This window comes from Panthera tigris, chromosome D4 (genome assembly GCF_018350195.1).
Source record: "Panthera tigris isolate Pti1 chromosome D4, P.tigris_Pti1_mat1.1, whole genome shotgun sequence".
NCBI classification, from domain to species: Eukaryota; Metazoa; Chordata; class Mammalia; order Carnivora; family Felidae; genus Panthera; species Panthera tigris.
Genome location: NC_056672.1, coordinates 5,990,204 through 6,016,717, shown reverse-complemented (window position 1 = coordinate 6,016,717; position 26,514 = coordinate 5,990,204). Strand labels below are relative to the sequence as shown.

Here is a 26,514-nt window from a genome sequence, read left to right as displayed (position 1 = left end):
CCTTTAAGTTTCTAGGTAGAAGACTGTTTGCGAAGGGTAAATAAGAACGTTTTGCAACAATTATATGTTCCATGCTCCAGATGGTAACGCTTAGGCATTATTATTTGCTAATTCTAATGGGAAAGTAGGATAAATTGATGAAGTTTGTGGGGTCTTTGGGTTTTGTCTTGTTTTTAGATTTAAATACACATACTTTGAAAGAAAGGAAGGTACCCTCATTAACTCTAATTCTAAATAGAGTCCCCTAATTTTCCCAAAAGAAGTTGTGCTGTCGTTTTGAAAGACTTCAGAAACTGGCACCTAGGAACTTCAGAATGTGCAGATTTAATAGGAAGACGATTGATTCTGGTCTTTGCTTTTGCAGCTGCCATTCTGTCCTCCCGTTGTACTGGCCCAGTCCGTTGAAAATGTCTGGACCACGTGCCGAGCAAATAAACAAAAGCGTCACCTTCTGGAGGCCCTGTGGCTGAGCTGTGGAGGTGCAGGGATGAAAGTTTGGCTCCCTCTCTTTCCCAGGGATCACCGCAAGCCCCATTCCTTCTTGTCCCAGCGGATCATGCTGCCTTTCCACATCAATATTTACCCCCTGGCTGTTCTGTTTGAAGACGCGTTAGTCCTTGGTGCTGTCAATGACACTTTGCTCTATGATTCTTTGTACACGCGGAACAGTGCTCGGGAACAGCTGGAGGTGCTCTTCCCTTACTGTGTCGTGGAGAGGACCTCCCAGATCTACCTCCACCACATTCTGCGTCAGCTGCTGGTCAGGAACCTTGGGGAGCAGGCCTTGCTCTTGGCCCAGTCCTGCGCTGCATTACCTTACTTCCCTCACGTGCTGGAGCTCATGCTCCACGAAGTGCTGGAGGAAGAAGCTACCTCACGGGAACCCATTCCCGACCCTCTGCTTCCCACTGTGGCAAAATTCATCACCGAGTTCCCCCTCTTCCTGCAGACGGTTGTTCATTGTGCCAGGAAGACTGAATATGCCCTGTGGAATTACCTTTTTGCAGCCGTTGGAAACCCCAAGGACTTGTTTGAGGAATGCTTGATGGCTCAGGACTTGGACACAGCTGCCTCTTACCTTATTATCTTACAGGTAACACTTCTCTTCTCATAAAGGTACGAGACTTAATGAGCTTAAACTCAGGAGAGAGAAAAAAGAAATATCCTGTGTCGACACTGTGTTTGTGTTAAAGGGACTGACACAGTCTGGTTCTCTGTTCATTTTATATCTTCTTCTTGAAGAACTTAATCTTATCAAATGATGTCAGAAAACTTTTTTGAATTTTTTTTAATGTTTTTATTTTATTTTTGAGAGACAGCGGCGCGAGCAGAGGAGGGGCAGAGAGAGAGGGAGACATGGAATCTGAAGCAAGCTCCAGGCTCTGAGCTGTTGGCACAGAGCCTGATGCAGGGCTCGAACTCGCAGACTGTGAGGTCATGACCTGAGCCAAAGTCAGACACTTAACCAACTGAGCCACCCAGGCGCCCCAGAAAACTTTTTTGAATATCATGAAGTAATGCTTCAAGGATTTTTTTTAAGTTTCTTTATTTTGAGAGAGTGCAGGCAGAAGTGGGACAGAGAGAGAGGGAGAGAGAGAATCCCGAGCTGGATCTGTGCTGCCGGCACAGAGCCCCACTCGGAGCTTGAACCCACAAATTGTGAGATCACGACCTGAGCCGAAACCAAGAGCCAGATGCTTAACCAACTGAGCCACCCAGGCGCCCCTGCAAGATTTTTTAAAAATCCTGTTTGTCTATAAGTAGGCCTGAAACCTATTGAGTTTATGGTATTATTTTGAACAATATTGTATATTATTATAAAGACAATGTAGTAGTGTATACTACATATATATAGTATGATACATACAATAACATCTGTTACATAGGAAACATAATAATAAAGAGTTATCTTTAATATTAGCCGGTTTGGGCTAGTATCGGCTAATTGGAGCTCTTTGAGCCTCCTGCAGGCTCATCGTGTTTCCTCACATGTGGAATTGCCGAGCGGGACTGTGGCTGCAGTGTGGGTCCTGGCAGAGCACCTGTGTTGGGCTCCCCAGAGCAAGCGGAGAAGACTCGGGCCGGCCACAGTAATTGCCCTCGCAGCACATGGTTCTTCTCAAATGAAGGACTTCTTTGAGACTCCTGAAAATTAGTTCCACTGTGTGTTTGACAGAAGGGCTTCGTAGTTGTTGTTCTTATCAGTGTCATACGCATTTGACAGGCTGCACTTTCATTGACCTGAGAAACTAATGATAAACTTGTTTTAAACTGTGCCTGGAGCACATTTCTTGTGTGCTTATTTACTTCACGAGCACTGATCGGAACCAGAGGAAACAGTCCAGCAGAAGCTGGATGGCCCTTAAATTCTGTGATTCCTTGGCTAGCCTAAAAAAAGCCACAGAATGTTAAAAAGAGAAACAAAATAGATGCAGCTCTTTTTTGTTTTAGGTCACCCCTTAGGCTTTCAGTGACCTCCCGAACAATGGAATTGGAAACTTTTTCTCTCCCAGTTCCAGCATTTTTGTGGGTTGTCAGATAATAATTACAGTCAGATTAGCCTTTCCCTGAAGGCCAAGGTAGGCGGTGAGGTTACACCTGTGAAAGAATTACTGAGGCCCCCTGTGCAGCAGAACTACAGACGGTTGCCCAGAGCCACGAGCACTTTTGTCACATCCTCCACAACCTGCCACAAGAGGTGGACCTGAGCTTTTTGGAGTCAGGCAAACCTAGGTTTGTATCGTTGCTTTTCAGCTGGTCGTTAAGTTCCCAAACCCTGTTTCCTCATCTGTAAGATAGGAATGGTGGAAGTACTTTGCGGAGTCAGTAGGAACCAGGGAAGAGAGGATGTGGGTCAGGTTTATGTGAGGTATCTGGAATATAGCGGGAGTTTAGAACATCATGTTTATAGTACACCAGCCGAGTGCTTGCCTCGCTTTTCCCTGCATCGTCCTTTATATTGGTCCCTTTCTTGTTACTGTTAAACATTCCCCTACAGCGTTGTGGCTGCATTCCTTCTCTGGTTCAGAAACGGTGGAGATGAAGAGTTGCTCATACTTCCCAAATAATTTGCCGTGCAAAAGGAATGCTTGTCTTTGGTTCTTGTTGTAGAATATGGAAGTTCCGGCAGTAAGTAGGCAACATGCTACCCTTCTGTTCAACACAGCCCTGGAACAAGGCAAGTGGGACCTATGTCGACACATGATTCGATTCCTTAAAGCCATTGGCTCTGGAGAATCTGAGACCCCTCCATCCACGCCTACAGCTCAGGTCGGTTGCAGAATTGCACAGCTTCTCTAGACCACACACGTCCATGGCACCTTTCTCTAACTGCACTGCACATCGTGTATGATCACAGGAACCCAGTTCAAGTGGTGGATTTGAGTTCTTCAGGAATCGAAGCATCAGTTTGTCCCAGTCAGCTGAGAATGTTCCTGCTAGTAAATTCAGCTTACAGAAAACACTGAGTATGCCATCCGGCCCTTCTGGGAAAAGGTAAAAGAATAATGAGCTGTCGCTGCTGTTAGGGCATTCTGTGGCACATTGCATTTCAGGGCGTTTGTAAATTGGATCTTATGAAAACAACTGTTTGATCCAAATGCAGTTCCTTCTTCCATTTGTGAAAGGCTTGAAGACCACACAGAAGGCCTCCCTTCTTCCTTCTGCCGTATTTCACTTCATTACTTTCTGTACAGTTCTGTTCCTTGTCCTAGAGGAGGTCCTGTGTACCCATTCTGAATGTAGGCAGCTTTCCAATTACCCTGATAATAGAGGACCAGAATAAAAAGGAAGGTAATTAAATCTGCACATAGAAAGCCTTCTTACAGTCAACACTTTTACCTTTCCTTCCAACTGTACCTCATGCTGAAAAAATAAAAAGTTAGTCCCAATTTACTTGACTCTCCTGTGACTCTTTTGATTGGAGAAGTCATTAAACAGTGGGAGAGCCAAGGGGAAGTGTATCCTGAAGACAGAAACCTACATCACACAGAGATGGGTTACTGTCTCCTGAGAGGTAACTGTGAACTCACACTGAACGTCATAAAATAGAATTTCCTCTGGTTTGTGAGGAGGTGCCTGTGTTCCTTCCTCTGTTGTTCCACATTCTCGGCTCTTTTCTCTTCCCTAGTCTTTTCTTTTATATTGTTTTTATGGTTACTACAGTGCCTGACACGTAGTGAGAACTGGCTGAACATTTTTTATCATATTTTACTACTTTTTCCTATCACGGCCATTTATGCCACCCTTACTCCCAACATATACACACACAGTCATGGGCTATGTCCAAGTAAAATGCAACCACAGGATACTCTAAACAGTTGCCAGGTGAACAGCAGCTTCTCAGCCATACCCTGAACGTAATTACTGGCCAATACATATTAAGTGCTCAGTACGTGCCTGGTTCTAAGCATTTATGTGCATATGTCTTTTCATCCTTACAACCTGTAAGGGTGGACACTGTTGCTAACACACGTTGTAGAGGTGAAGAAACAGAGGCCCAGACTGTAAACTTGGTTATGTTCACACAACTAACTGAGAGGTAGAGCCCAGATCTGAATCTAGAGTCTTCCGGCGCTGCCTCTCATGAAGATACCACATTGCCCAGTTACCAAACCGATCATCCCACATCAGCCCATGTGAGTAGAACTGCATACAGCCAAGCTGCAAAGTTTTAAACATCGGTTGTATGTTTATGTGTCTGCTTATCTCCCATTCCCCTGGAGAGACTTCATGGCGCCTTGCGTCTCTCTTCTCAGTTTCTTTGGTCTGGTCTCCTTGCCTCTTTTCATTGGTCTCTTCGACTACAGCATTATTTGCTCTCTTTCTTTCCTTCAACCAGTCACCACCCTCCTCCTGGTTTGGCTGTGTCTGTCTCCTCTTTTCCCTATTCCATACTTCATTCTACAAGTATGTTTTAAAAGCCTGCTGTGTTCCACGTACGTTCGGCAGCTTGTATCACGTGGAGGAAAGCCGTGGTCCTTTATCCTCAGTCAGTCGCTTAGATCTGGATCCCTTCCCTCCCTCTCCGCATGATCATTCCTACCGCATGGAACTACGCGGAGCCCTCCAGGGATGGTTTTTCGGCAGGTTTCTCGTCTTCCCACTTACAGATGGAGCAAAGACAGTGACTGTGCTGAGAACATGTACATTGATATGATGCTCTGGAGACACGCCCGGCGTCTCTTAGAAGAAGTTCGGCTGAAGGACCTCGGCTGCTTTGCAGCCCAGCTGGGCTTTGAACTCATCAGTTGGCTGTGCAAGGAGCGCACCCGAGCCGCGCGGGTGGACAACTTTGTGCTGGCCCTGAAGAGACTCCACAAAGACTTCCTGTGGCCGCTTCCCATCACCCCAGCCTCTTCTGTCAGCTCTCCTTTCAAGAATGGAAAATACCGAACAGGTAACGCAAGCTCGTGTCACTTGGACAAGAGTTGTATTTCACTGCGAGTATTTGGACATTTTGTTTAGTCGATTTTCACGAAGTCTTTTCATTCCTAAACTCAGGAACAGATAAAACCAACTTTTTGCACATCATTGGAACATCCACCATTTGACCAGGGATGTAAATAAAGTAGAACTAGGTCTCTAAGTCTTGTGACCTTGAAGTTTAATTTGTAAATCCAGCCACTGTTAACAGATTATCAACAAGTTGAAAACTGGCTGAATATAACTGCTACCACACTTACCTTACTGTGGGAAGTTATGGAATGGGTTAGTCACGGACCTGAAAAGCCGAATTGTGATTTATCTGGTAGGACGTTCCAGAGAAGTGGTAAAAATGCATCTTTGAGGACTTGGGCTGTTGTCTAATCTAGGGGAAGACAAAGTGGAACTGTTTTGGTGAAAGAAAAATTAAAAGATAATGTATGTTTATTTTTGAGGGAGGGAGAGAAGAAAAAAAGTGCGTGTGCACACGCGCGAGTTGGGGAGGGGCAGGGAGAGACGAGGAGACACAGAATCTGAAGCAGGCTCTAGGCTCTGAGCTGTGAGCACAGAGCCTGAGGTGGGGCTCGAAATCCCGAACTGCGAGATCATGACCTGAGCCGAAGTCAGACGCTTAACTGACTGAGCCACCCAGGTGCCCCCCCCCTTTTTTTAATTTTTATTTTATTTTTTTACTGTTTTATTTATTTTTGAGAGAGTGAGTGAGTGCAAGCAGGGGAGGGGCAGAGAGAGAGAGAGAGAGAGAGACCCAGAATCTGAAGCAGGAGTTCAGGTCTTTTAAAAAAAACTGTTATAAATCATTATTACTCATGAAAATCCAAACAAAAACCTTTTATTAAGGCATTTGGAAACTTCATCTCATTTTAAGAACCAAGGGAAATCACTTAAAAGATGAACAGAATAAATCCTGTTTAGTGCTGGTAAGAGCTGCAGTGAGGGAGACTGTCAGACGGCATTACCTAGTCAATCCGTCCCTTTGGTCCCCGTCCCTGGTTCGTGGGGGTGATGAGTGTAGGACAGTAATTAGCTTTGACCTCTCAGTGTTTGGGAGTAGGGGGGAAGAGAAGCTGAAATAACTCAATTGGAAATGTTACTGCGTGCATCTCGAATTGCCACTTTCTCGTTTTGGGGCCTGCCTTGTGGCAGGAGAGCAGCTGCTGAAGTCTCAGTCAGCGGACCCTTTTCTAAACCTCGAGATGGACGCTGGGGTCTCTACTGTACAACGAAGTCAGAGCTGGCTTGGCAGCATCGGCCCCGCCCACCATGAGATAGACACGGCCTCATCCCATGGACCACAAATGCAAGACGCCTTCCTGTCACCTTTATCTACTAAAGGTACATGTCATTTTAAGTCTCAGCTCTTCACTTTCCTGGGAAGGTTTTTGTGCTTTAGGGCCCAAAATAGAGCCTTACTCCTTCATTATAGGTCCTTGAGGGCCAGTCATGAGAATCTGCTAGAGAGGGGATAGTTACTAGAACAAGGCCCACTGGCCTTAACTATCCTTTGCTGTATTTTAGATGGATAACGCAGGTAAACTGTCATTCCAGGTCAGCGCTGATAACATGAAACTTGGCACTTGATTTTGATGAAACAAACACTAAGCTTGAACTTGAACTAAGCAGACTGTTACGCTCATGTAAGGAATACCATTCTTGTCATAAGTAGCCATGGGTCATACAGAATTGTAGTCAGTTGTCTTCTCATTTTTATTTTACTGATAAAATTTGTGGAAATTTTCTTGTTCTCTTGTGAGTGTTAATGTAATAGCCTTAATTTTTCCTCCTAGTCTTCAGAGCCTAATAATCTGGCCCTTCACCAGAAACTGAGTGCGGGCATCCATACTGGGGGAGTAGAAAGTTGAAGAAGTTTTAAAATGACTCACGTTGTTGGGTTTAGAGTTACAGGGGTGTGTGAGTAGGAGGTGGTCTGAGTGTTGGCGGTTTTCTTAATGGCCAAGCGTTTGCCCGGTGTTTGATTTTCAGTCTGTCCTCACTGTTTCATGAACCTGCTTTCGTGGAGAAGCTTGTGGCTGCCGTTCCTTTTGTTTAAATTGTGGAAGATACACACAGTATGTTCCGTCTCCACCGTTTTCATGTGTAAACTTCAGTAGCGTCGGGTACATTCACATGGTCGTGCAGCCCACCTCCAGAGCTCGCTCGCTCTTCCCGGCTAACATGTGTCCCCTCCCCGGTGCTGGCAGCGACCACTGTGGTGTCTCTAGGAATCTGACTACTTTAGATGCCTCTCGTGAGTGGAATCGTACAGTTTCTGTCTTTCTGTGACTCAGGCTTAGTGCACTTTGTCTGACATTCTGAGTTCACCCCTGTGGCAGCGTGTGTATACCAACACACCCTGTTTATCCATCCATCTACCCTGTGCTGGGCACGGGGCTGCTCTGACTTCATGGTTCCTGTGACAAGGCCGCAGCAGACGTGAGCGTGCACTGGCTCTTCAAGATATGACTCTCAGTTCTTCTGGGCCAGAGTGGGGTGCCAGGTCACAGGGTTACTACTCTTGAGCTTTTGAGCAACTGTCGACCCGCCAGCATTGACAAAGCATTCCAATTTTTTTGTCTACCAATGCTTGCTTGCTTTTTTAAAGCATTCCAATTTCTTGACATCCTTGCCAACGATTTTATTTTCTGGGCCTTTTTTTTTTAAAATGGGGACATGAGGTGGTGTCACTGCTTTTTTAAGACAAGTTTTTAAAGAGATCATTTCAAATTTAGAAATTAGAGATAATAGTATAATGGAACCTTTGCCTCCCACTGCCATGTGTCTGTTACCCAGCTTCAGTTATTAATTCATGACCAGATTTGTTTGATCCCTTTCCCTTTCCTGTATTATTGAACCAAATCCAAGACGTGCCATTTTTTATCTTTGAATATTTCAGTATGTACCTTTAAAAGGAATCTTTAAAAAAACAAACCCATAATGCCATTATCATTCCTCTTACAATTTAACAGTAATTCCTTAAAACCATCAAATGTCTAGTAAGTATTTAAATTCCAGTTGTTTCCTAATGTCATAAATATTTTTACGGTTAGGACCAAGATCCAGATGAGAGGGTCAGACATTGTGATTAAGTTTTCAACTCTTTAAAAACTAATTGTTCTCTCCCCATCCTTTTTTTTTTTTTTTTTTAACCCTTTGCAGTATTTTCATTGACGAAACTTGCTTCTGTGGATTTTCTCAAAATGTGGACTCTGGTGATTGCTTCTTCATTGCTCGACCCTCTCCTCTGTATTTTTTGTAAATTAATAATTGTATCTAAAGACCGATCAGATTCTGGCTCGATTGGTTTTGGAGGCAGGCAAGACTACTTCCCAGGTGGCGGTTGTGTTTCTCTGTGCCTGGGTCTCTCTCTAATGAATTTTTTTTTTTTTTTTTAAATATCTACTACTGTTAACATAACATGGGAATTTTAGCAGTGGATTTAATGTTTGGCTTTGAGAATTCCGAGCAGAAATCCACATGTGAGGAACTGCTAATATTTCAAATTGAACATTTTCTTCATGAAGCTAGTTCGTAACTTTCGGTCCTTTCTCATCAGGTGATGAATGCAGTATTGGTTCAGCCACAGATTTGACGGAAAGTAGCTCCATGGTGGATGGAGACTGGACAATGGTGGATGAAAACTTCTCCACACTCAGTTTAACTCAGTCGGAGCTGGAGCACATCTCCATGGAGTTGGCCAGTAAGGGGCCTCATAAATCCCAGGTCCAGCTTCGGTGAGTTTCTCAGTTTTTCAGAAGCCCAGAACGCCTAGTCAGCGTGTTTGGGCATATAGCGTACAGGGGCTCCGTTCCTGATGACGATTCCTGTCTCCATCTACGGCTTCTTAGTGTCGATCTTTGTGTTTCTTCTCATGCATAGGTACTTGCTGCACATGTTCATGGAGGCAGGGTGTCTAGACTGGTGCATCGTCATAGGCCTGATTCTCCGAGAATCCTCAGTAATCAGCCAGATCCTGCTGCTCATCCAGTCTTCGGAGGTGGATGGAGAGATGTTACAGAACATAAAGACAGGGCTACATGCGGTAGACCGATGGGCCTCTACGGATTGGTAAGTGTGGGGCTCCTTAGGCTTGTTACCTCTGCTGTCCTGGGGTGGGCCCTGCCCCTTCTGAGTAAGGTTTAGTTCTGCTGCATTTATTTGGAGATTTTTAGGTTGGTAGAAATAAAAGTGTTTTCACACATTCATTTCTGTTCACTTTTTTTTTTATGTGTATTTATGTTGAGAGAGAGAACGTGCCAAGGGAGGGACAGAGAGAGAGGGAGACACAGAATCCGAAGCAAGCTCCAGGCTCTGAGCTGTCAGCACAGAGCCCGACACGGGGCTCGAACCCACGAACCATGAGATCATGACCTGAGCCGAAGTCGGATGCTTAACCGACTGAGCCACCCAGGTGCCCCTAGTTAATTTTGAGAGGGAGAGAGAGTGCCAGTGGGGGAGGACCAGAGAGAGGGAGAGACAGAGACTTCGAAGCAGACTCCAGGCTCTGTGCTGACAGCCTGGTGCAGGGCTGGAACCCATGAGCTGTGAGATCATGACCTGAGCCGAAGTCAGACCCTTAACGGACTGAGCCACCCAGGTGTCCCGACACGTTCACTTCTCAAGCGGTTTTCTTTAGTCACCATTCTCTACCCAGCCATGTGTGTGAGTGCAGAGCGGCATGGCACAGGTGGTCTCAGAGTTAGGCTGGAACATGAGATCTGTGGTTCTGTAGAACTGCAGGTAATAACCTCTAAGCATCTGCTGAAAAGAGGAGTGTGTGCATTTAACAGTCCATAGCAGTGACCAGCAAGCCCAAGTTAAGAGTTAGTGGTTAGAAGCTAAGAGCTTTGGCCTCTAGTCCTTTATAACCAGCTAGGTGTGGATTTGGGGTTTCCCTTACTTGGAGCTAGTTTGTTTCTTAGTTGCCAAGTTCAGTAAGATTAGATGTACCCTGTGAAGGTTCTTTTTCAAGTCTGAAACTCTGTTGGTCCTTACACTGTGGAATAGGATTTTTTTTTTTTAAGTTTGTTTTTTATTTTGAGAGGGAGTGAGCCCAAGCGGGGGAGACAGAGAGTGAGAATGAATCCCAAGCAGGCTTCACGCTGCCAGGACAGAGCCCCATGGGGAGCTTGAACTCCCCAACCGCGAGATCATGACCTGAGCCTAAACCAAGAGTCAGATGCTTAACCCACTGAGCCACCCAGGTGCCCTGTGGAATAGGATTTTTGAATTATGCTACTACTGGAGAATGTTAGTCCTTGCTCCTCGAGCTCAGAGCTGTAAGACACACACACTAAAGCCTGCCCCTACCCCCCGCCCCCCGTGCTGGCCAGGCACCCAAGGGGGGCGGCATCATTTCCTACCCTGTGCCTCCTCCCCTACACGCAACATCTAGCATTGACCTCAGTTTCAGCATTTAGGAGTTTATCCAGAACATTCCATGGAGCATTTCCAATGTGGCAGTAGAGAGCTAATTTTCTTTTCTCTCTACCTAGTCCTGGATATAAGCCATTCTTAAACATCATTAAGCCACAAGTACAGAAGTTCAGTGAGCTGACAGAGGAGCAGGTCCAGCCTGAAGCCTTCCAGCCAATAACTGCGGGTAAGACTCCTGAACACACTGGGCCCCGGGCAGAGGAAAGCCGGGGCCCCTCGGGCCATGGAAGCCTCCCCCAGGGCGAGGTCGGAGGCAGCGGTCTGGTCGGCAGGAACGAGGAGGACGCAGCCCGAGCAGAGGAGGATGAATCCTTTCAAGACGGGACTTACGACTGTTCTGTGTCCTAACGGCAGCGGCGTGCCATCACCACGGGCAGTGTTAACTTGCGGCGGCATGTGCAACTGAGGAAACTGGCCTAGCTGGACGATTTAACCAGGGAGAGAACTCAGAGACTCTGGTAAGGTATTACTGAATTTTAACTCTTCCTCTTCTAAGAAATCTGACTCCATAAAAATGTGATATCAAATCCTTTTTCATAAAATTTTTTAAGCTGCAGTGGAAAGTAATAAAGAGCACTGTATAGTTGTACATGAGAATATTTTGATTTTATTCGTAAAGAATGGTAGCTCCTAAACCTTGGGATTGTTTTGCCCTAGACGAGCCTACTTTTTCACTACTTAACAGCTTCTTACGTGTTTTCTGGTTCAGCGTGTGTCCAGACTGCTTTTTAAAATTAAATGCTAAGGTGCTTGTGTAGCTCATCAGGTACTTGAGCTACCTGTGTGCCCCTTCGGATGGAGAGCACTGGGCTCCGTCATCGGGCCTCCTGAATGGACACCTGCCACGGCACACCGTGTGGCTGTTGTGACAGGGTCATGCTCCTTGGCCTTTTGTAGCCCATTCAGTCCCAGTCCTGAATTGATGGACGCTGTGTGCCTGCTCTCTTATAGCAAGCTTGATTCCTGCCAGTCCGTGTGGGCAGAGGTCTGGGGGGGGGGGGGGGGGGTTCTTATCAATTATGCTGTTAGATACCACTAAACTATTTTGTATCCGAGAACTGTATCTTTTTGTGAATACTCTTGTGTAAATATACTCAGAGGCACTGTTCATATTTTTAGGGCTTATATTATAATCTGTAAGGTTTTATGCTGGATTCTGCATGGCTATTCTCACTCTTGGAAGAGAGACAAGACTTGCTTTTCTTTCCAAATCTGAGCAGTCTTCAGAGAAGAGAACAGGTTTATCGGCTTGGTCATACAGTAACGGAAACGGTCACACTGATCATGAAATCAAACAGGTTTTGTGCAAATTAATGTAGTTTCTTATTTATTGCTTTTGTAAATTGAATAAAAATGGGACTTTCATGTAAATAGACTGCTGAATCCTGTATTATCACGGCTACTAAAAATTACTATGTGAACAATGCATTCTTCATTGTAACTTTTAAAATATTTTATGTATTTCTAGATAGGACTTAAATGTTAGTTTTCATACATTATGAAAACCTACCTGCATACTCCTGTCCTAATTGCTTCAGACTAAACGCATATCCACGGTATGTAGTTCGGTTACCTTCTGTCAGTATTAATTTAGATAGCTTGTTTGTACTGTGCAATTTGAACAAAGGAATGCAATGTTATTTTTTACAAAAACAAACTTGTTTATTTTTGTAATAACGATGTATTTGATGTGGACCAAATTCATACCACTATGTAAAACAGCCTCCTTTCTCATAGTGCAATTACAGTTTAAAAATAAAACTTGGTCCTCTATCCTGGCTTTTTAAAGTAAATGGCTGGATACAGTTGTCCCGGCCAGGTTTCCTTCGAAGGGAAACTCAAAAGCATTTTGAAATCGTTAGTTCAGAATTCATCAAAGTGTTTTAAATTATTGAGTTTGGTAATTTACTATCATTTACTTTTTACATTACGAGTGCAGTAACGTCACGTCCCCAAACTCCTGAACGGGTGGGATATGTGATTATGGTACCTGCTCTTTCTGGTGCTACTTTATTTAAGCCTTTGTTTTAAACCACCTTTCCTGAATCTTAGGATAGAACAATAATGTTTCCCATGTGAGTACATGCAGCCCAGCAAGAAACCAACCTGAAATTTCTTCTCCTGTCCTAGTCCTTTAGGAGGAGAACTGGCATTATTTTTGTGTCTGGTGTGAATATGCGGTCAATAAAAATGATTCACCGTTGTAAACAGCTGTGATCCTCTCAAATCTCTGAATGTGCTGCTGGGTCCGTCCTGCACTCTTACAAGCAGGGCACCAGTAAGTGAACTGTACTCCTGTGGGGAACACCACCAATGAATCTGGTCTCCCAGACTTGCTTTTCCACGTAATAGGAAATGGACGGCCCTAAGGCGGAACAATTGGGAGGTTTACAGAAATCTTCTCTTGGTAATTTGTAATAGACTTCACTTTTTTTTTTTAATTCGTATTTTTATTTTGCCTTGTTTGGTTCACATGTCAATGTTTAAGCCATAATTTTAACCAATGAATTTCAGTATTCAGAACTATTTGAAGTTTGAATTATTTGCTGATACCAAAACAAGAAGTCATTTGGGTGGGGGTAGAGTCAACGTTTGCTTGTAATTAAAGTTGCTGCTACTTCTGTAATGTGTACTTTTTTTTACTTGGTAAAGGGCAATAAAACCATTACATGCACTTGTGTTTACTCATCACTCAGGCTGACAGCAAAATGTGTATTTATTAAAAGCCACGGAAATATTCTTTTCATTATGTAATTCCGCCCCATAGAATTTTCCTTATAACTACAAATCAAGACAGGTTAAAAATTTATATGCAGAATCATTTAGGATAGGAGCATCAAGAGTTGGCAGCATCCTGTATGTCTGACCGCAGAAGTTTGGAAGAGAAATCCATGTTGAGGACTTGGAAAACGTCCAAAATGTAATAAAAAGGACTTCATCAAACAAAATTGCGTAAACGTAGAGGAGACGGGCCGCCTGCCTCTAGTAGGTGGGATTCTGACTTCCCTGTTTTCCTAAATCTTTGTTTCTATCGATTTCCCTCTTCTGAAGACATTTGGTATATATGCAGCCATAGAATATGTGGCTTTTTCTGTGTGGCTTCTTTCACTTTGCAGGATGTTTTCAAGGTTCATCTTCACATATCAGTGACTTCATCCCTTTTTAAGGCTGAATACACTTCATGCATCTAGTGTATCTGTCCATTCGTCAGTTGAGGTATCTGGGTGGTTACCACTTTGTGACTACCACGAATGATGCTACTGTGAACACTCACATAGAGGTTTCCAAGTGGATGTACATTCAGTTTTCCCTGGGAGTGAAAACGCTTGGTCACATAACCGGTTTTAATGCTCCGAGGAAATCTTAACCATATTCCAGAGTGCCTGTGCCATTTTTTTACATTGCACTGGCAGGGGAGGTGGGTTCCAGTTTCTCCCATCATCACTTGTTGTTGTATCTTTGGTTGTAGCCATCCGAGTTGGGTGGGAAGCGGTGTGTCATTACCACGTAGACGTGCATGTTCGTGGTGGCTGGTGGTTCGTCATGTGGCTATTAGCCGATTTCACAGTTGGGTCGCTTATCTTTTTGTTGCTTTGCAAGAGTTCCTCATGCATTCCGGATACTAGACCTTGATCAGATATGACCTGCAAGTATTTTCACATTCTAAAAGGCTTACCTTGTCACTTTCGTGACACTGTCCTTTGAAGCATGAAAGTCGTTCATTTTGGTGAAGTCTCAACTTTTTCTTTGGTTGCTTGTGCTTTGGGAAACCACTGCCTGACACAAGGTAATGGAGATCTGTGCCTATGTTTTCTTCTGAGAGTTTTGTTGTTGGTTTGGTTTTTTAAATTTTATTTACAGTTTTACCTCCTACATTTAGATCTTTGACCCATTTTGAGTTAATTTTTTGTGTATGGCATAAAGTGAGGGATCTAACTTGGTTGTCCCAGCACCATTTAAATAAGTTTTTCCCACTGAGTTGCCAAAAATCATTTGGCTATAATAAACACATGGGGACTTATTTCTGTACAGTCAATTGTATTATATTGATATGTGTTCACACTGTCTTGATTACCACCCCTACTTTGTAGGAAGTTTTGAATATGGGACTCTTAAAAGTTTGTTTTTCAAGGCTGTTTGAACTATTATGGGTCGTTGCATTTCCATATGAATTTTAGGATCGGCTTGTCCATTTCTGTGTGCGTGCGCACACACACACGAGCTGGGATTGTGTTCAATTTGTGGATCAATTTGGGAGAACTTTCAATCCACAAACATGGGATTTCCTTCAGCAATGTTTTAGTATCCGGTGTAAAAATCTTGTACTTTTGTTATGCTTATTACTAGGTACTTGACTCTTACTGCTACTGTGAACAGAATTTTCTTGTTACAGAAGTCAGTTGACAGCTGTGTATTGATACATTGCTACAACACTGCTGAGTGAATTCATTTATTAAGATCATGTCATCCGTACCTAGAAACAGATTTAATTTGTCCTTTCTAATCTAGATGTCTCTTGCCAAACTGCCCTGGCCGGAGCCTCAGTACACTCAGTGGCAGTAGAGGACATGCTGGTTGTCTTTCATCACACATGATGATGTTAGCAGTGTTTTGTAGACGTGAACTTCCTCACCCTGATAAAGACAATCAGTCGTTTGCTGAGTGTTTTTATCATGAAAAGGTGTTAGGCTTTGTCAAAAAAAAATCTTTTTTGCATCTATTGAGGTGATCATATCAATAGAATTAAGAACAACTACCACATGGTGTGGTACTTTGATTTTCCAGGTGTTAAGCCAACTTTTCATTCCTTGGATAAATCCCACTTGGTCATGGTATAGGGCCACACTGGAAGAAATTTTATTTTTACAAATCAGTAAGGAAGTAGTAGTATCAAAAAAAATCTATACTAATGTACTTCAACGTTACCGAAGACATTTTCCAAATAAAGAGAGACATACAGAGGCCTAAATGCATTTTGGCTTTATTGGCCCTAAAAGGAGGCAAGGTGTACGATGAGGAAGCATACTGCCATTGTTTCCAAGGGAGTTCACCGAGAAAGCCACATAACTTGCGCAGGGAGCTCTGTTGCGGGGAGTGGCCGGGCCCTTTCCTTGGGTGGAGAGGAGAGTGAGCAGTGGGCCACTGGCTGAAAGACCATTTCTTCTGCCCGTCCCCACATCCTTCAGCGATTTTCTTGGTATTTCACTGACAAAATATGCTAAGCTAAACATTTCCATGTTGAACGCAGTCTCTGCCCACATGACCCCTTAGGGATAACTGTCCTGTCCACGTGAGCCATCTAGGTCTTTTCAAAGGCCCTGTAGACTTGAAATAACCCTTCAACGATGGGGACACAGAAAAACAATAAAGATCTGTTTTTTTCTGTTAAAGATACTAACTAGTTTGTTAAAAAGTTTATTTCAGTAATGTAAGGCAACAATTAATCTCAAGTCAGCGACCAGTGAAAAGAGAAGACAGACATTCTCCCGACAGCTTCCTGAATTATCAGCTGGCTATGGCCTCTTCAGTGGTAACATCTTAGAAATCCTCTCATGCTCACTTAGATCAGCTAAACTGTGGAAACAAATACTTCATGCAACAGTCGCTCATCGGTCAGGCACAAGGTAAATTTTAAGCATTTCTTCAAAATCACAACTCTTCACATTTTCACTGAATGTACAGTACTGGGCTACTTACATTTAAATTGTACAGGAAAGAATGCGTTGGTTAGAATCTGGAAAGACCCTTTTAGAAATGAGTTTTGAATGGTCAGATACTCAAAGAAAACAAGCTCTTTAATCTCAGAGGCTGCTCGCTGACAGACCAGACAGTGTGCTTATGAACAGAGCCACGAGTATCATCTGTACTTAACCATTTCTGCCACTAAAACCATCTGCCCAAATACTAAATGTGCCCTGAGACAAGTGACTTGAAAACCAAAACAAGAGATCCTGTTTACGAAGGAGAATAACCTAAAGGCAAAAAGAGAATCATGATTATTGGCAAAAGGGAGTAACCAATGTCCTTCTTCAATACGGCATTTTGGTTTTTTCCATGTAATCTAAGATTAACCACAGGGACAGAAAATCCGCCCCTATTTTGAAATCTGGCAGGAGCCAGGTTCTCGCAGCGCTGAGACTAACGCGCAGCCTCGACGAGGCCCGGGAGCCACACACGTGCCAGCCAGCAGTGCCGTGAGGGGGTGCCCAGTCAGGGCGCGGGGAGTCACAGACCAGACTCGGCAGGGGTAGGAGCAGCGTGACCGGGCCTGCGACGCACACGTGGTGTGCTCTGTGCGGGAGGAGCGGAGGGACGCTTTGTTCGTTTTACCGGGGCTCTTCTTTAAAATGTCTTTTCGGCCTCTGCTTGCCAATCTCCAGGGAAAAAGGAGAGCTAGCAGAAGTTAGGGCTCGTCCGACCAAATCCCTGCAGTGCCACAGCCACGGAGCCGGGGGGACCCGCCGGCACCCGCCTCGGCAGCCGCCTTCTAAACGAAAAGTACCTCCGAGTCTCGGGCCTGCCGTGACGCAGGGCCCGAATCCCAGTGGCCAGAGGTTCGGCGGCCTCACTCCGGCGTGGGCCACGGCCCCGAGGCCCAGCAAGGCCGGCTCCGCTGGACAGCCTTCAGGAACTATTCGGACCGACTAAGGACTCCGCGCATCAATACGATTATGCCCTGAAGCATGAACCTTGGAGAAGAGAAGATTCATAAAATGCCCAGCCTCTCCTCACCTCGCTCTCTTCCTGCCACGGCAACTGCGTGCTCTGGGGACGGAACTGAAGACGCGTGACTGCGCACACGATGTCCTGAACCAGAAGAGCCTCCGAAAACCCAGCAGGAACTGCAGCTGCTCTCGGACTGACAAGGTGGAGAGGGGGGAACAGGGTATCCTGGGCCTCGAGAGCAGCCTCAGACAAGCATCAGAACGATGGTCTCGAGTCCCCAGCACGGCACAGCTCCCCACCTCGGGGCCGGGCTGCGCGGCAGGTGGGGAGGAAGCAGAGCTCTGGGCACGGGCCGGGGCCCCCAGAGCCCACTGCCCGTCCCCAGCTGCTGCCAGAACCGCCTTCTGTACCTCTGGTTCCATCGCAGGGGAGTTACCACTCCGGGGAACGGCATCCGAGCTACCCTCCACAGCTTCGACTGGAAACGTCATTTGTCTAGTGAACAGTGAGCGGGCTCACGGTGCCCTCTACACCTTTCGTGATTCTAAGGGGAGAACTACTGAAGTGGTTGGTTGGCTTTAATCCTTAAGGTCACAGAAAAGGACTTCCATGTGTAGTGGTAGTACCCACATGTGCTTAAGTGCCAGAAAACTGGCGTCTTCAAGTGTCATAAAGGCCATGCGTCACTACCCACAGCGCTAGGTGTGTGGCCCTGAAGAGCGTCTGCCCCCAAGCTCTGAAAAACCACGGACTTACAATCTGAACACGTGCTCATGAAAAATCACGGACTTACATTACAGATACCCACGTGACACAGGGAGAAAGCATGTCACCGGGGGTATCCCGCCAGGCATGTGCTTTGAGCCCGTCCAGAAGATTAAAACACAAAGAGACTGTACGTGCACACCCAGGCTGAGGGAAACGTCCAGTCTGGGAACTTGTCTTTCAGGGCATCCAGCTGGGAGGACCTCTTCTCTTCACCAGACAGGTGGTGGGCAGCAATGGCCACGGTGACCATTCCTTCAGGCCGTTCTTCCAAGACCTAGCAGAGAACAGTTGGCAGTGCTTTAGTTCTCTGAAGGCAGAATCATCCCGGTTTTTACCACGCACCACCCGGGAGCCTGACGGTGACCGCGGCAGAGCTGGCAAATCCCCACCTGCACTTCTATCCAGAACCGCCATGCAGAGGCCTGGAGCCCGTGGGAGTAAAATACGAAGTAGTCCCCGCCTTTACTGGTGACGGGGGTGCCGTTGCCAAGAGACCACTGAGAAAGCGTTGACCCTTCGTGGGTGCGAATGTAGAATGACATGTGGCTTGGTCCTGAAAGGTAAGAGGAACAGTCGTTAAAAAGGCATCGGGAGAAGCAGTTAATTCACCACCAAGCCAGACTATGAAGGGCACACCTTACGTCACTTTAAAGATTCTCGCTCCAGACCTAAGGGAGGTCTCCTGGCTAGGATGTTCTGCGTGTGTCAACCGGGGTAAGTAATGAGGTATGTCACGAGGCACAGCAGAAAAGGCGCAGAATTTACAATGACAAAACCTGTCATCTAAACATCCAAGAACCTAGCACTCGCGAGGCCTTCAGAAATCCAGAGAATAAGCTTCATTTAACCAAGAGGGAACTTCAAAAACTACAGCAGAAGAACGGACAGTGAAGGTTTTAACCTGTCCGGACACATTTCGAAGGCAACATCCCAGTGAGGGTGGGAGACCAGTGTCCAGTGGGGGACGTGACCGACACCAAGAGGGAGCCAGGGAAGCTGGGTAAGCAGACACGGAGCCCGCGAGACACTGACACAGACAGTAAAAGGTTCCACAGTTATGTGGTCAAAGGAAAATACACACTTGCCTAAAATGCCAGAAAATATTTTAAAGAGCAAAGATGACCGATCACACAAAAAGGAATATAGCAAAGCACAAAATATTGGAACAAAGTTGAGACCAAATGCATCAGTCATAGAAATAAATGTGAAAAGGGAAAAAAAAAACAATAACTCGGATTAATCATACACTGTATTCAAAAAACACGAGTTTCAGAAAGGGTAAAAATAAAGGAATAAACAAAGGGGTTTCTGGCTAGCAGTTTTTAAAAAAGACCTCTTTGATACCAGGGAAAAAAACCAGGATTCAAGACAAAAGCACTAAATGTAAAAAGGCACTTTTTAATACTAAAAGTTTTAATTCACAATGACACAAAATTGTGAATCCTGTGCATTAAGTAACAGCAGCTACTTGATGAAGCAAAATACAGGAGATGCAGAAAGATACCTACGTATATAGGAAGACTACAAATAAGAAACACTCCACTGTCAGTACATCAGTTGAACAAAAAAAGATCAGTGAAGTTGATTATATGGATATGTATACACATCAAACTTCACAAGCTGGTAACACAGAACGTATCTTCTAAAAGGGACACAAAATACTCAAAATATTAACTTACAAAGGAAAGCATCCATTTCATAACACATATTACAAATAACACTGACCATAATTCAGTAAAACTTAAAATAGCCTTCTACCTGAAAATTCAAAGACTTCTAGAAGAAAAAGGAAATCTGAACAAAAATCACATTTTTTGTAAACAATGAAAAGCAGTGATAAGAGGAAAATCCATAGCAATAAACATTTTTTTATAAAATACTACAACAAAGAGAACAGAAAACAAAGAAATATTACAGATGATAAGAAATCAAGAAAGTAGAGACCAGAAATAAACAGACCTAACTTAATTCTAAAAATTAGATTTTTTATTAACAATTCTACTAGCTAACTTGGTTAAGAAAGAGACGGGAAGGGGAGTGGAGCTGAGAAAACACAAGTATACAAAAAGAGTAAGAAAAATAAACAGAAGAAATGTTTAAAATCACACGTGACTACAAGCAGACCTCTATACTATTAAATTTGGAGACCCAAATGAAATGTGGATACTTTTTAAGGAAAACACAGATTACTGTACTCTCTTGTACTGTACAAGAGAGAGATAAATCTTAGATGAATTTCCCAAGAAAAAGTTAGGAAACTATCCCCCACGAAAAAACACCATGCCCAGATGGTTTCAGAGAGGAATTTAAGCCAACTTTTTAGCCAGTTCAAATGCTTCCTAAACTGTTCCGAGGCACTGGAAATTAAGGAAGACTTACCATTTTTATCATGTTTATACATTTATGGGTAACATATAACTAAATCTGATTAAAGAGAACCAAAAAAATAAACAGACACGGACCAGTATCACTCAGGAGTACTAACAGAAAGTATCTAAATTGTAGCAAACAAAATCCAACATCACATTAAGAAAATAAGCCATAACCTAGTGGAATAAACCACGTTAAAAGACCCAAGGAAGAAAAAACCCTAGACAGATGCTTTAAAAAAAAAAAAAAAAAAAGCCTTTTCCAAAATTAAAACCCAATTCCTTATAAAAACATTCAAGAAATGACAGCTGATAAATGCTTGCTTAACAGGATACAAAATATACACCCCAGGCCTAAGGCTAGTCTCTCACATGTTGGGAAACACAAGAGACCTGTGCTCTAAGTAAAACAAGGACGCTGGCTCACTACATCCACAGCTGCTCCACACCATCAGCCACTTAGACACATCAGTTATGGGCCTAGGAACTGGTAAAGAAAGAAAGACTATTTGCAGACGATACGCTGTAGTCAATAAGCTATATACTTGGTCTGTTTTTGTAAGGCTAACAGGCTAAGAATGTTTTTTACGTATTTAAACAGTAGTTAACAAAAAAATCTACATTGGGGACATATGGCAAAGCCTAAAATAGTATCTGGCCATTTAAAGGTTGGCAATTCCTAGTAAACCTGGAGAACTCTAGAGGAGTGATGATTAACGCAAAAAGTGAAAGATTCAGTGAGGGAGCAAAGATACAAATTTGACCTACAGAAATCAGCTGCCTTTACGCCAACAAATATAACCAGTTAGAGAACATAAAGGTAGAGAAAATTCCAATTATGACAGCCACAAAAACTAGATGAGGAAAATCTTTTAACACTTACGAAAGACAGGAGTAGATATGAACATGTGAAAAGACATTGCTAGTTCACGGACAGGGTGAAAACATTATGTCAGTTCTCCTTACTTTATAAACTTACTATGATATTCCCCCAAAACACCAATTAGTAATAAATTTTATATTGGTTAGGTTAATACTAAAGTTCATATGGAAAACAAACAAAAATAGCAAGGAAAATAATAACAAAAAATACAACGGATTTTCACCCTTATGATCATTAAGCTGCAAAGCTTCTATAACTAAAAATATGGTAACTGGTACACAGACCCACACAGTCAATTTTTTTCTGATTTCTTGACATTTGTAATCACAAAATATAGGGCAGTAGATGTGCACCTTGCCTGCCAGGAACCTAAATTTTACTGGAATTCTCCAAATTGTGCATAAAGGATAGAGAAACGTTTGGATTTTTCTGTGCTTCCTTTTTACAAGCTGGTGATTAAAAATCAGAAATAATTATTGGCATGAACAAAAAACCGGTTGGTGCAAAATAAATTGATTTCCAATTAAATTTTAAAAGCCCAGAGAACACAAAAGTATCCACCATTGAACGCATCAGCTAAGGCACTGAATGCCCTGCAAGGGCTTCTTTCCATGGTTAACTACCAAGTTTTATTACTTCCCTTCTACCATCTCGTGTCTGTCCTCCAGCTTTCTTTGCATACTAGATATTCAAGTCCCTTCTGAGTTAAACTGTGCCTTAGCACATAAATTATTTACTTTTTAGTGTAAATAAAATGGTCACAGTCATCAAAAAAATACAAACATGAAACCTACTAGTGGGCGAGGAAGCTCAGTAAAAAGTGGGCAAAAGTTGAGGTATGCAATCCAATTACCTTGGACAAAGATGCCAAAGCAGTTCAATAGGGTAAGGTAAGTCTTTTCAACAGATCATGCTAGAACAACTGGATATCCATTTCAAAAAAAAAGAAGCTTGGCTTCTACCTCACATCATACACAAAAATTATTTCAAAGTATATCACAGGCCTAAATGTAACAGCTAAAGCTATGAAGCTTCTAGAAGGAAACATCAGAATCTATCTTTGTTGACCTCCGGTGGGCAAGAATTCTTTAGAGAGGACATATAAAGTATTAACTGTAAAGAAAAACCTGATAAATTGGAACTCACAAAAATTTAAAACTTGTACACATCAAATGACTCCTTTAAGATAATGAATGGACATGGGGCACCTGGGTGGCTCATTTGGTTAAGCGTACAACTCTTGGTTTCAGCTCAGATCATGACCTCACAGCTTCGTGGGTTTGAGTCCACACTGGGCCTCTGTGCTGGCAGCATGGAGCCTGCTTGGGATTCTCTCTCCCGGCTCCTCCCCCACTCACGCTGGTCTCTGTCTCTCTCAAAATAAATAAACTTTAAGAAAAAAAAATGAATGGACAAGAACATCTAGATAAAATATATATATATATATATATGATAAAGGATTTTGATCTGGAACATAAGCACTCCTATAAATCAGTAAGCCCAAGTTTTAGAAGGGAAGAAGAAATGAAGACACAAAAGCAAGATACCTGAATGGTCAGTAAGCACTTGGAAGCATGTTCCACGTCATGACTTACAGAGAAATGCAAGGGCTACCACTAAATGCCCGCCAGAAATGGTACGATGGAAAGAACAGAAAATACTAGAGTGAATGTGGAACTGGAATTCTCATACACTACTTGTGGGGAATAAAATACTAATACTCAAAAGAACATAGCTCAATCTCAAGAACATTATGCCTAATGACCCAGACCCCGAATGTTACATACTGGATGATTCCATTTATATGAAATTCAAGAATGATACAAGTGAACAGTAGCAGGAACTTTCAAAAGTGAACTTCCTATGTTCGAGTTCTCCGGAGCTCCGGAGACACAGAACCAATCCTCCACATCAGCAAATCAAATCCAACAATGTGCAAAAAGAATTATATACTACAACCAGGCGGGATTTATTCCATGTATGCAAGATTGATCCAGCCTCTGAAAACCAGTTAATATAATCCATCACAGCAAAAGGCTAATAAAGAAAAATCACATGGTCATATCAGCAAACAGAAACATGTGACAAAACCGAAAATCCATTCACAAAGCTCAGCAAACTAAAAATAGAGGGGAATTTCCTCAACCTGATAAAGGGCCAATTAACATTATGGTAAAAATGTAGACACTTTCCCCCTAAGATCAAGAGCAAGGCAAGGATTCCCACACTTACTACTCCTCTTAGCAGCCTTTTTCAAAATACTAGAAGTCCTAGCTAATGCAGTGAGACGAGAAAAAGCAATAAAAGATCAAAAACAGATTTGGGAAGGAAGAAATAAAACCGTCTTTGTTTGCAGACGACATGATCATCTATGTAGAAAATCCCAAAGAATCAACCAAAAATCTCCTGAAACTAATAAACAATGATGGCAGAGTTGCAGGCTACATGGTTACATACCATCAATGAAAACTCGTATTTACATTAGCATCCCCCAAAATGAAATACTGAGGTACCAATCTAACAAAAGTTGTATAGAATCTGTATGAGGAAAACTACAAAATACAGTTCTGATGAAAGAAAATAAACGAGATATAAACAGAGATACTCCACGTCATAAACAGGAAAAAATATTAAGATGTCATTTTTTTAAAGTGTTTATTTATTTATTTATTTTGAGATAGAGGGAAAGCACCGGTGGGGGAAGGGGAGAGAGAGAGGGAGAGAGTGAATCCCAAGCAGGCTTTGCACTGTCAGCGCAAAGCCTGACTCGGGGCTCAAACCCATGAACTGTGAGATTGTGACCTGAGCTGAAATCAAGAGTAAGATGCTTAACTGACTGAGCCACTCAGGCCCCCCTAAGATATCATTTTCCCCAACTTGATCTACAGATTTCAATGCGCTTCCATTTAAGAATCCCAGAATGTTATACTGTGGATATGGGCAAACTAACACGTGGAAAGACAGAAGACAAGCAGTATATCGAAGAAGAACAAAGCCTGACAGGATGGATACCACCCACCTTCAAGACTTGATCAAGACGGCATCGTGATGGCAAAAGACACAAACAGGTAAGAACAGAATAGAAAGCCCAAAAATAGACCCACACATATACAGTCAACTGATTCCTGACAAAGAAACAGGTCAGGTCATTCGGGAGAGATGGGACAGTCTTCAACAGATGGTACTGGAACAATGCATGGAAATCCGCATGCAAAGCAGGAAAAAAAAAAAAAAAAAAAAAGTCGAATCCCACACACAGACCTTATAACAAAAACACAAAAAAACACATAAATTAACTCGGAATGTATCTATCATAGACCTAAATATAAAACACAAAACTAAACTTGCAGAAGATAACAGAGAAAATCCAGAGACCTTGGGTTTGGCAATGACCTTTAGACATAACACCAAAATCATGACCCATGAAAGAAAAACTGATTATGTTGGACTTAATTAAATTTAAAGCCTTACAATCTGTGGAAAACACTGTTAAGAGAATGAAAAGATAACCCAGACCAGGAGAAAATATTTGCACACCACTTACTGATATAAAGGACTTCTATCCACATACACAGAGAACTCTTAAATTTCAATAGAAAAAAGCCAAACAGCCCAATTAATCAACAGACACCTCACCAGAGGACACACACAGATGGCAAATAACCTAAGAAAAGATGCTCAGCCTCACAGGTCATTAGGTAATTGCAAATGGAAACAACAAGATGCCACCACGTTGCTGTCAGAATGGCCAAAGTCCCAAACACAGTACCAAATGCTGGTGACAACGCGGGACAGTACATCCATGCTGGAAGAGCCTGGCAGTTTCTTACAAAGGTAAATCTAGGCTCTACCATATGATCTAGCAACTGCACTCCTAGGTTTTTATCCAAATGAGGTCAGGGGCGCCTGGGTGGCTCAGTCGGTTAAGCGTCCGACTTCAGCTCAGGTCATTCATGATCTCACAGCCCGTGAGTTTGTGCTGACGGCTCAGAGTCTGGAGCCTGTTTCAGATTCTGTGTCTCCCTCTCCCTCTGTTCCTCCCCTACTTGCACGCGTGCACTCTCTCTCAAAAATAAACATTAAAAAAAACAAGTCTAGACAAAAACCTGCAACCAAGATGTTCTGCAGTAGGTAAACAGATAAACTACGGTACATCCACAATGCCATCCAGCAGTAAAAAGAAATGAGCTATCAAGCCCCTAAAGACAGGAGGGCTGTCTGCTAAATGAAAGAAGCTGTCCTGAAAGGGTGGCAAACCTTATGACCGCCGCTATGAGATAGTCTGGAAAAGGCAGAATAGTAGAAGGCAGTAACATAGATCAGTGGTTGCCAGAGGGGGTGGGGAGGAGAGGGCTGACCGGGGGTGCATGGGACTCTCAGGGCAGGGAATCTACTCCGTCTGATATGGGGGTACGTGACATTACACATTTGTCAAAACCTACAGAGCTATGCAACACAGAGTGAACCGAATCCTAATATGAACCAGGGGCTATAATTAACAACGGATCAGTCCTGGCTCCTCCGTTTTAAGAAATACCCCACACTCTAGTGCAAGGTCTTAAGAAGGGAAGTAGTGGGGGGCGCCTGGATGGCTCAGTCGGTGAAGCGTCTGACTTTGGCTCAGGTCATGATCTTGCGGTCTGTGAGTTCGAGTCCCGCGTCAGGCTCTGTGCAGACTGCTCAGAGCCTGGAGCCTGTTTCAGATTCTGTGTCTCCCTCTCTCTGACCCTCCCCCGTTCATGCTCTGTCTCTCTCTGTGTCAAAAATAAATAAATGTTAAAAAAAAAAAAAAAAAGAAGTGGCGGGAGGGGAGCTCTACTTTCTGCTCAATTTTTCTGTGAACCTAAAACTGCTCTAAAAAAAATAAAGTCTAATTTTCCTCAATAAATCATTACTAATCTGCTTGAGGTACCTTTACAAACACTACGTTCTTCCTGAGTTGTGGTTACTATT

At 43.4% G+C, this 26,514-nt stretch overlaps 2 protein-coding genes across 7 annotated transcripts in view; one reads left to right on the top strand and one right to left on the bottom strand.

Annotated features, from left to right (window-relative positions):
* Nucleotides 1-13,549, top strand: part of RIC1 (RIC1 homolog, RAB6A GEF complex partner 1) — a 142,665-nt gene extending 129,116 nt beyond the window's left edge. For 4 of the 6 annotated variants that reach the window (XM_042964517.1, XM_042964516.1, XM_042964518.1 and 1 more), the window contains 8 exons: nt 365-1,093; nt 3,112-3,270; nt 3,359-3,495; nt 5,112-5,398; nt 6,589-6,777; nt 8,996-9,173; nt 9,319-9,507; nt 10,935-13,549. In XM_042964517.1, coding sequence (XP_042820451.1) covers nt 365-1,093; nt 3,112-3,270; nt 3,359-3,495; nt 5,112-5,398; nt 6,589-6,777; nt 8,996-9,173; nt 9,319-9,507; nt 10,935-11,223 — 2,157 coding nt within the window. In that variant the 3' untranslated portion in view covers nt 11,224-13,549. The remainder of the gene's footprint in view (nt 1-364; nt 1,094-3,111; nt 3,271-3,358; nt 3,496-5,111; nt 5,399-6,588; nt 6,778-8,995; nt 9,174-9,318; nt 9,508-10,934) is intronic. The other 2 variants (XR_006210584.1, XM_042964519.1) reach the window with 2 other exon arrangements.
* Nucleotides 13,550-14,763: 1,214 nt separating this feature from the next.
* ERMP1 (endoplasmic reticulum metallopeptidase 1) overlaps nt 14,764-26,514 on the bottom strand; it is a 45,930-nt gene continuing 34,179 nt past the window's right edge. Inside the window, exons 14-15 of the mRNA XM_042964520.1 lie at nt 18,699-18,862; nt 14,764-18,583 (exon numbers count right to left, since the gene is read on the bottom strand). Of these exons, the coding sequence (XP_042820454.1) occupies nt 18,419-18,583; nt 18,699-18,862 (329 nt within the window). The 3' untranslated portion in view covers nt 14,764-18,418. The remainder of the gene's footprint in view (nt 18,584-18,698; nt 18,863-26,514) is intronic.